The sequence below is a fragment of the Hyaena hyaena genome, unplaced genomic scaffold (assembly GCF_003009895.1).
Source record: "Hyaena hyaena isolate Hyena2069 unplaced genomic scaffold, ASM300989v1 scaffold_15, whole genome shotgun sequence".
Classification (NCBI taxonomy): domain Eukaryota; kingdom Metazoa; phylum Chordata; class Mammalia; order Carnivora; family Hyaenidae; genus Hyaena; species Hyaena hyaena.
In genome coordinates, this window is record NW_024080647.1 from 947959 (window position 1) to 958189 (window position 10231).

Below are 10231 nucleotides of genomic sequence, written 5' to 3' on the forward strand. Positions count from 1 at the left end.
GCCTGCAGGGAGGAAGGAAGGAAGAAAAGAAAGGAGCGCGTCCTGTCTCCTCCCCCCGTGCCAGCACGGTACAGCTTCCCCACGGCTCCTCATGGCCATGGTCATTGAGACCTATGGCCCATTAATTCAGACATAGGAGTTTTGGTTTTCCTCGTTAGGTCAGATACTCAAGACACCCGTTTGCCTCTAGTGTGTTCCACCTTGTGGTACAACAGGTAGGGCCCAGGACAGAGGTCCTGAGGCCGGGTTTCCAGGCCCACCTAACTCCGACAGATGACCTTGAACGAGTCACGTCCCCACTCGGGGACTCAGATGTTCACCTTGAAAGCTAGGAATTCAGCTGGCTGCTCTTTGCAAATGCATTGACTTCTCCGCTTTCCTAGACCCTGTAACTGGTTCCTCTGGTCCAGCAGTTCCTCTGTGGTCTAAGCCTCCGCACAGGATCTTTCGTTTTTGTGAAACTTGGGAAGGGGGTTTATCTTCTGGATGACTTTAGGATGCGTTCAGTCATGTTCCAGCATCCGGGCTTTGGGGCTGGGCGGGCGTGGGAGGGTCCTGGGCCACCTGCGCGGCAGACCCGTGCGCAGCCCGCGCTCGTGCCGTGAGGGAGGCCGGCTCACCACCAGGCCCCTTGTCCCCATTTCCACTGCACAGAGGAAGAGTATGATGAAGACGCTCAGGTAGTGGAAGACGAGGAGGATGAAGAGGAAGAGGAGGAAGGAGAAGAGGAAGACGTGAGTGGAGAAGAGGAGGTAAGAGGCTACACCGGAAAGGGCAGCAGCCCCGGACTCCCCCTTACTCGCTGCCTGTGACTCCGTCCAACTAAAGGCCTCGGTGATGAGCCTTTGGCAGCCAGGAAACCCTGGTTGGGGAAAGGAGACGTTTCAAGGCCTCATATTGCGCTGCTGTGGAGAAGTCCCAGCTGGAAGCCAGCCCTGGGGGGGGAGGAGGGAGAGGATCCTGGAGGAAGGGCAGGAGGGGACTCGCGTGCTGGTGGGATAAGCCTAGCCGTGGCTTATATGCGGAAATTAGTTCTTAAGAAATCCACATCCCTGTTCTCTGCCTTTTTGCATTCGTGTGTTAATTCAGATATTTACTGAGCACTTAGAGCGTGCTAGAGAAAATCACAGACTGCTTTGGACCCATGGGTGGTTGGAGAAGACACTACTGGGTACCTGCAGTGACAAGGGTCCCTAGCACACATGGAAATAATGCTATTAGCCTAACACGTCGGCTTGCTCCCGCTTTCTTAACAAGGTCTGTGGGTGTCTGTGAGGGTTACTGTAGCCCAGTCAGAGGGGGTGGATCCCAGCTCTGCCACTTGCTGGCTGTGTGTCCCTGGACAAGTTCCTTAACCTTTCTGAGCCGATTTCTACATCTGTCAAACGGGTATTGTTTTACACCTGAGTTGTAAATAAGGATCCACTCAGTGAATTCTTAAGAGAATATAATAATTTGTAAGTTATACGACTTGCTATTTTAGGCTTTTATACCCTTCTCCAAGGTCTTGTGCTAGGTTTTATGTTTGGATGTTCGGAACCTCTCTGTAATAGAGTCATTTTCCATGACTTGTTCAGAATTCTAAATCAGCTCTTCCTAATTACAAAAGTGAGACCCGGAGGGGCGCCTGGGGGGCTCAGACCATTCAGCCTCCGACTTTGGCTCAGGTCGTGATCTCATGGCTCGTGGCTTCAAGCCCCGCATCGGGCTCTGTGCTGACAGCTCAGAGCCTGGAGCCTGCTTTGGTGTCTGTGTCTCCCTCTCTCTCTCTGCCCCTCCCTTGCTTGTGCTTTCTCTCTCTCACTCTCTCTCAAAAATAAAAATAAAAAAAAGTTACACCTGGAGAGACCTGTTAAACTGAGAACAGCAAGGACGGGGTGCCTGGCTTCTCCGATTTCCTGTCTCTATCCTGAGACAGACTCATTTGGGCAGGATCCCCGGCCTGCCCCAAACATGAGAAAGGCACAGGGCAAGGTGAACAGAAAAAGCCAGGGAGATCGGCCTGGTTCCCTCCTAGTTCTGGTGCTGGGTTTCCCTTCTCCCTAGGTGTGGGCTGCAAGAATATTGCGAGTATTTAAAAAATAAAGCCTTAGAAAAACAGCTTCCCCCTGGGACAGGGCAGTAAGTCATGTCGGCTAATGGATTTTTCATCTTGCACTTCCTGTCACAGGAGTCACAGTGTACAGGGGTGTGTTTTTGGGTTTTTTTTTTTTTTTTTTTTCCTGTAATCTCATTGACCATCTGCAAGGGTTCCAGCTTCCAGTGAAGTTGAACTTATGCACAGACCGAAGAAGTCTTAGCAGACAGACTAAAATGTGTGGTGATCTTATAAAAGGATATGTCCCTTGACAAAAAGAAGTTTCTCACCACCTTCTCTGTACTGTATTTATTTTTAAGTTTATTTATTTGTTTTGAGAGAGAGAAAGAGAGCACGAGCAGGGGAGGGGCAGAGAGGGAGAGAGAATCCCAAGCAGGCTGCGCAATATCAGCTGAGAGTCCGGTGCTGGGCCTGGCCAACAAACAGAGAGATCATGACCCAAGCCGAAACCGAGAGTCAGAAGCTTAACCGACTGAGCCACCCAGGCGTCCCACACCAAGTTCTTTTCAAACAGTGGGTTGTCTGAAACTTTAGGAGCAGTGTCCGACATGCAGAGGTGCAGCTAGCATAGGACTCCAGGAGCAGCAGAAAGCAGGGCTCCTGTGCTGAGAAGGAATCCGTGCACCTTGCTGGGAGTGACGTCCTCCAGGGGCCTGGAATTTATCATCCCCTCCGAGTGATCCACGTGTGCAAGGCAGCCAGGCTGGGTAGCGTGAGGCTGCACTTGCCCACAGACTCTGGATTTGCTAAACCTGGGGTCTTCCCTTGAAGCCAAAACTACTTTGAGGGCAAAGGAAAGGACAGCTGGCTTTTGCATGATGGAGTCGGCTCGGGGGACTTCTGTCTCCTGAGCGCGCATGGACCGGAAAGCTGCTCGAGTTACAGGGACTCTAGGTCAGAATTCGGAACCTGGGTTAGCACCTGCCATCCCCCCCCCCCCCAGCCCCGCAACGACGTGTGCAGATACTGTGTGATGCGGGCATTTTCTGGAGAAGGGGTTCAGAGCTTTGCCACATTCTCAGAGGGACCCTTGATGCCCAAGAACGTCTGCTCTGGGTCTGAGGCTCTGAGAGGCCCCCACCTGTTCGAGCACCCTCTCTGGGGAAGTGACCTCCTCAGCGTGTCCCCGGGCCAGGAGCGTCCTAATGTCTGGTGTCTGTCTTCTCTTCTAGGAGGACGAAGAGGGTTATAACGACGGGGAGGTAGACGACGAGGAAGACGAAGAAGATGGTGGTGGTATGGCAGCCTTTTTACTCTCCGCTGGTAGCGGCTTGGCCCCCTCGGTCGGCAGCGGACCGCACAGGCCCTGGGCACCTGCTCTCGGGTCCGAGGCCCCGGTGCCTCCCTCCCTGGCTTTGCAGATCTCCCGCCTCAGATCTGCCGGGGGTGACACAGCTTCCCAGATGTGTGGTCCCCCGGTTTCCCAGCAGGTGGGTCGAGTGAGAGGCAGGATCAGTGTTCTAACCTAAACGCCTTTTCCTTCCTCTTCCAGAAGAAGAAAGGGGTCAGAAGCGAAAACGAGAACCTGAAGATGAGGGAGAAGACGACGACTAAGTGGAATAACCTATTTTGAAAAATTCCTATTGTGATTTGACTGTTTTTACCCATACCCCCCCCCGAAATCCCGCCCCCCGAAACTTATTTTTTTCTGATTGTAACGTTGCTGTGGGAACGAGAGGGGAAACGTGTACTGGGGGTTGTGGGGGGAGGGCGGGCGGGCGGGGGTGGAATAAAATACTATTTTTACTGCCACTCTTTATTTTTTTTCCCCTACTTTTTCTTTGTGTCTGGTTTTGTCCCTGCAAATGCCATAGCTAAAGTGCACACCACGTGAGCATTTGTCCCTTACCCTCAAAGAGGATGGTTTGGAGGGCCCTTCCATCTCGTGTTTCCCGAGGCTCTGGAGTCGGTTGGAAGGCCGTGGCTGGCCTCCGTTTGGTTTCTCGAAGCCCAGGAGGCGCTGAGCATCGGCCCCGTCTTCCCTCTTGTGCTGGTTCCCGTGATTTCTGCATTTCTTGGGCCTGCTAGAGGCATCCAACGCCCTGGTTTGTAAATAGCAACCTAAAGGCGTATTTTGGCACTGGCTGGGGGACATTCCCCGTCTCTCATTTCTCTCCCTCTTCACAGATGGTGGTGGGCTTTGCTCTCCGAAGAAGACTCTGATGTCGTTCTTCAGAGCTATGAGCCAGAGAGCCGAAAACAGCAGGCCTCAGGAGTTAGGAGTAAAACAGATTTGGTAATGATAATCAAAAAGAGAAGAGGCAACCCCTCAAACTTCAACCTCTTTAAAAGATTAAAACACACACACACACACGCACGCACGCACGCACAACTGCCCTATCTTGTTCTGTAAAATATTAGAACGCTTTGTTTTACAAAAACGACGAGAGAATTCTTCCACGTTGTACTTCTGTGCTCAGGCCATTTTTACAAACCTAGGCACGGGAGGCATTGCTGCATGTCGGCTGGGTTTTTTTTTCATACACCCGAGCACGGATAAACTAACGCAAAATTGTATTTTCTTACCTAGTGGAAATCTGAAATGACCGCAAATTCCTAGCGAATGTACAGGTTTGCTTTCATGTCCCTCTTCCGGACTGCTTTAGAAGTGTCGTGTTCCTTCCTAGGCCCCGTTTCATCTGTATAAATGAACATCCACATCGGTTTTTCTCCTCCCCCTCAGAAGAGCCAAACTTTGAGTTTTAATGTCTGTTTGTCATTGATAAATTTCAATAAATCTTTTTATACAATTTTTTTGGGGATGGCTTCTTTGAGTCCAGCAGGCCACTGATCTCAGGTGCATGCCAGATAACCTGCAATGCTGATACGGGGAAGCTTTAGCATTGGTTACCGATAAAACAGCTTCTTCACAGAGCCTGGAACCTGGGGCCAGGTTTGGATGCTTTGGGTTCTCCAAGCCAGGCTCGGTGGTGTGCTGTCTTCGTTAAAAGCACCGTCTTCAGAATAAAAAACCCAAAAGATGTAAAGCTAGAAAAAGAGTTACTCAAACCCCAAAACGGGAGGCCAACCTCGGGACCTTATTTTGAATTCTTTTTTGTGGGTTTTTGTTGTTCAGATCGGAGGAAAGGGCCTGAAGCCCTCAGGAATGTATAAAACAAATCTGTTCCTCTTTTACTTAACATTGTTGTGGTAAAAACTCTTACCTCTGAAGAGTTCAAAGGCATAGCTATGTAGTAATCCGTTAACTATTGGACTTGCTTCTTCTAACCACGTGGCTAGATGTTTGGGTGATTTCTGACTTACCCCTACCTACAGTGGTTCGGTTCTACTTTTTGTGGGTTTCTTGAAGAAGTAGGGTCATTGAACCAAAAGTTGACACTTCTAAGGCTCATGCGCAAGGTTCTGTGTTTTCCTGGAGGATTATGCCACAGTATAATACTGTGGTAGTTCATGCGCATACACCTATGTTCGTTTCCTGCCTTTCATCCTTGAACCCTGAGTTCCAGCAAGGCCTAGTTCTGTGCGATTCCAGCAGCATGAGGTGCTTCTTGGGGAGAGACTGACCCACCCCATCTGGGCGGTGCCTGGACAACTGCTGTCCTTTTCTTTGGCAAAGAATCCTCCGGGTCCAGGTGTAAGATGGGGAGATGACCTCCCAGAGGCCAAGTCTCTGTGCTAAGCAACGGAGTAGTGAAGGTGAAGGGGGTGGGCGTGCTCTGTGCCTCCCAGAGCCAGCCAAAGAACACGAGGATGGGGTAAAGCTGAGAGACTCTCGGACCTAGCCCTGGGTTTTCTGACCCTCACTCCCTCCTTGGGGGCTCTAGAGTCTAGTTGACTCCTGTAGATAATGGACATACATGCTATAGAATATAAGGTAAAATGAATAATGGGTATGAATGGATTAGTGTTGATGGGATTAAGGGAAGAACAGGCTATCGGTATCAATCGTACCAAGTATTTACATCAACGCTCAAGGAAAGGTCTTGCTGTGCCCGTTTTACAGATGAGGAAAACTGAGATCAAGTGAAGTGGAGGTAAGAAGAGGTGGAGCCAGGATGAAACCCAGGTCTGTTTGAACTGTTTCCATTTCACCGAACTTGGTCAAGAATGACAAGGAGGAAGAGGAAGTTCAGCCCAAGGGGTGAGGGCGGGGGTGGGGGGGTGGGCAATAAAGGCCTACTTACTGAACTTGCTGTGTGCCAGGTACCAAACTCTATGTGCATCATCTCCTTCACCTTACCGAATCCTCACAGCTGCCTTAGGTAAGTGCTGTTATCCTTGTTCTATGGGTGGCTTAGTGATTGGCCCAAGGTCATGCAGCCCGGAAGGAGCAGCGCCAATAATAAACGAGGGGTGTGTGGTTCTGGAACCAGCCCTCTTACCTTCCACCGGGGTGCCTGCAGCCTCCTCCCCCGAGCCGGGACCACCTGTGTGGGCCAGGTATGTTAACGCAGCTCCTCCCCTTGCCCATCATGGTGCCCCCAGGACGGAGGTTTCCCCGCCCAGTGCCAGCAAGTGCATAGGATGGACCCTTGAGAGGGAAGGGCCTTTAGAAATCACCTAGTCATCAACCATCCCGCTTGACCGAAAAGGAAACCCAAACCAGGGAGGGTGAGTGATGTGCCCAAGGTCACGCTGCGAGGCCCGGGGAGAGCCCAGCCTGGAGTGCAGGACCCCCTTTCCTGGGCTGCCACTCTGACATCTGCAGCTGTGTTGTGCTTGCAGGGAGCCCAGCTATTGTGAGCAGGGGAAGAGACCGGGTGTAGTGTCTTCCAGGAAGAACAGCGCCAAGCCCCGGGTGGACAGAACGGAGCAAGCACATGGCATATCCGTGTGTTCCATTAGCCTTGGAGCGCATCCTGTGTTTGTAAATAGTCCCCGTAGTGCCTGACACTGATCATCCCAGGAATTGGTGTGCGTTTCCTGATGCCTGGAGAGAGGGCAATGATGATGATTCTAGATTATGAGCTACTCTGTGTCACGCGCTTTATATCCGTTGCCTCCCTTAAACCTCGTACAGATTTCATGGACGAAATCAAAAGTTCAAAGAGAAGACAGCTAGCCTGGCTAGTAAGTGGCAGTTAAGCCTCAAGCCTACTAGGAAACTTGTTCTCATTCACTGTGTTAAAAGGGCCAGGCAGATGAGGGAAGGGGGGGACGAGCGATTCCGTTCTTCTCGTTTGCTGACTTGCAAAGGCTGTTTTTACCCTTGTTCAGAAACTCATTGTTCATGGTTGGAAGGATTCCCACAGTGGGTCGCTAATAAGCAGCTTTGCACAATGGTGGCCCTGAGTCCCTGGACCGGCCCTTAGACAGGCCCCCGTGGCAGGCTGGGCCCGGGGGGTGAGTGAGTAGGGCCGAGGAGAGGTGGTTGGCTGGAGGAGGGCAGGGCAGGCCGAATCCGGCAGGCCACGAGTATGCCAGTAGGGGAGAGACGAGAAAGATTCCAGCCGGATGGGGCACGTGCAGCCCGCTGACTGACCCAGGAAGCCAATGCAGGGGACATCCGTGGAGCTGGGCTGGCACCATCGCTAAGGGGACCACCAGGGCTCACGTGGATATGGACCTGAAGTTCAGGTGGGACTACCCCCTCTGGTCCCCGGGATGACCCAGTCCTGGCCAGTCAGTGTATTCTGAACGTAGACCCTATTGAGTGGTGCAAGAGCCTTGAGCCCAAACTGGTTAAACGAGGCTTGGCCCCTGGAATTTGGAAAACGAGAAACTTCCTGTTGGGTTGGGGACGGGAGGCCGGAGGTCTGGAGCTGTGGAGACAGATCCCTTGGGGAGAGAGCCTCTCGATCATTCTGTGTCAGCCTGGAAGAGTCTAGATGACTGCAAGGGAGTGAGGACACCACCATAGATTCAGAACTACTTGTCTGCCAGGCATCGTACATTATTTTGCTTGTTTTTCATCGCGTAGTCATTATTACCCCCATTTCAAAGATTGAACACATTCAAGTGCTCCATGAATACTAGCTGCTTAGCGGCAGGCAACAATAAATGCCTTAAAGGAATCAATCTGGTGTCTCCCAAATTTCCCTGATAAGAATCCCTGGGGCTTGTCCACCAGCCAGGCCTCACCCCCTGGGAATTCTGGTTCAGTAGCTCTGGATCGAGGCCTGGGGATCTTTGTGTTAACAAGTACCCAGAGGAGTCTCATCACGGGGGGACTCGGTACCCACAACGGCCTCGTGGGGAAGGTACGGCTGTGCTCATTTAAAGCTGAGAAAGTGGAGCTCGAGAGATGTCAAGTAACCCACCCAGACTAACACAGGCAGGTGACAGTCTGGTCTCAGTGACTTTCACACTTGCTGCAGAAAGAAGATGATCATACCTACTGTGTCCCTCACTGGTTGCAAAGGGGTGGGACAGCAGAAAGCAAATCTGCTATAAATAAGAGGAGGGGCGCCTGGCTGGCTCAGTTGGAAGAGCACATGACTCTTGATGCTGTGGGTTGTGAGTTGGAGCCCCATGTTTGGTGTAGAGGTTACTTTAAAAAATAAATACATAAACTTTTTTAAAAAGAGGGTGAGGGGTGCCTGGGTGGCTCAGTGAGTTAAGCATCTGACATCGGCTCAGGTCATGATTTCCTGGTTTGTGTGTTCAAGCCCCGCGTCGGGCTCTCTGGTGTTCACACAGAGCCTGCTTCATATCTTCTGTCTCCCTCTCTCTCTGCCCCTCCCGTGCTTGCTCTTGCTTTCTCTCACTCTCTCAAAAATGAAACATTAAAAAAAATAAAAATAAATTTAAAAATTTTTAAAGGAGAAGGGAGAGAGTGAGATGCCAGTTTCCTGAAAAAGAGGCCCAAGCAACCCACATATTTTCTGTAATAGGTGGAAAACAAAAGTCCTAAAAACCACTTGGTAATTAATCATCTCCATGGGAGACTTTTATCCACCCCCCCCAAAAAATGTACATACAATAAAATGTCCTCTTTGTAGATTTTATGTCAGGATACAGTTCCTCAAAGATCTTAGTTATAAAAAGAACTGGATTTGTGCTCTGGGAGTATCCTAAATCTTGCTGACTGCCTCCTGAGGTGTTATGCGTCTGGGCTGGGGCTCGGGAGTCAGGAGGCCTGGATCTCAGACTAACCAACTGGCTGGGTGATTGCAGACACCTTGCCTTTATGTCCTAGAGCAATGCAGGTGACATTGCACCTGACAGCCTTCATCTGGACTGCATTGTGATAGTCTTTCCCTCATTACCGTGAAGGCCCCAGTCAGGCCTAGGTTGAACAGGAAGTTTGGTCAAGGCGCTCCCTGCCCAAGCTCGCAGGAGCCAGGAGGAAGGGCCAACGTAGCAGAAACAACCTTTTCTGCAGAGTCCGGTGGGCTCTGATTTGGAATTAGCAAAACCACTTTCTGAGCTCTCACCATGTAGCCAGCCGGGTCTATAGACATCCACAATTGCCTGGGTCGCCCAGCTGAGCCCATACGGAAGGAGAACTAACACCGATCTGTCTCGGGCCCACAGACAGATTCTCACAGCACAGTTGTTTTCGAGATAGGCAGTCTTTCCTCTTCCCAGAAGAAGAAACCGAGGCTCAGAGACATGATGGAGCTTGCTCCGGGTCGCACAGCCAGGAAGGGTCGAGCAGGTGTGAGAACCCATAACGTGCGGGCCTGAAGGATGCAGGTATTTCCTCAGTTCTTAGTCCTCTGCAGCCTACGAAGATCTGCAGCAAAGTCTTCTCTTCCCCAAATCCTGGTTTGACTAATTTCACACCTTTTCTCAGAAATCTAGTTCTCAGGCCCAGCATGGTCCTCCCACTCAGCTCCGCGGTTCTCCAGGCTCCTAAGTCTGTGAGGAAGCCAGTGTCTCCATCGTCGCTGGGAGCAGATGTCTGCCACAGAGACGGCTTGAACCTCGGGAGCCCGGAGACCTTGATCCCCATACCTCTAGAGAGACGGAGGACAATGGATGTCTTAAAGGAGCCACAGCAGCTCCTTCCCGTGCTTGAAGCCATTGGAAGAGGCAGCACAGCCAGGGCCATCATCCTGGGCTAGAGCCGGGAGGCCCCGTGACCGTGGCATCCGCGTCCCAGAAGTGTCCCGAGGTGCGGAGCGTGTCTGTGTGTTGACAGGAATGGCCCAGCAGGGAAGGAGGCGTTCACAAAATGGGGGACATATTGGAGAAGATCAGAGGCAAGGGACCCTGGTTAGCCTTTGG

At 51.5% G+C, this 10231-nt stretch overlaps 1 protein-coding gene across 1 annotated transcript in view; it reads left to right on the plus strand.

Moving 5' to 3' along the window:
- The window catches only part of ANP32A (acidic nuclear phosphoprotein 32 family member A), a 39544-nt gene extending 34694 nt beyond the window's left edge, over positions 1 to 4850 (plus strand). The window contains exons 5-7 of the mRNA XM_039219008.1: positions 655 to 752; positions 3271 to 3334; positions 3591 to 4850. Coding sequence (XP_039074939.1) covers positions 655 to 752; positions 3271 to 3334; positions 3591 to 3652 — 224 coding nt within the window. The 3' untranslated portion in view covers positions 3653 to 4850. The remainder of the gene's footprint in view (positions 1 to 654; positions 753 to 3270; positions 3335 to 3590) is intronic.
- The last annotated feature ends 5381 nt before the right edge of the window (positions 4851 to 10231 follow it).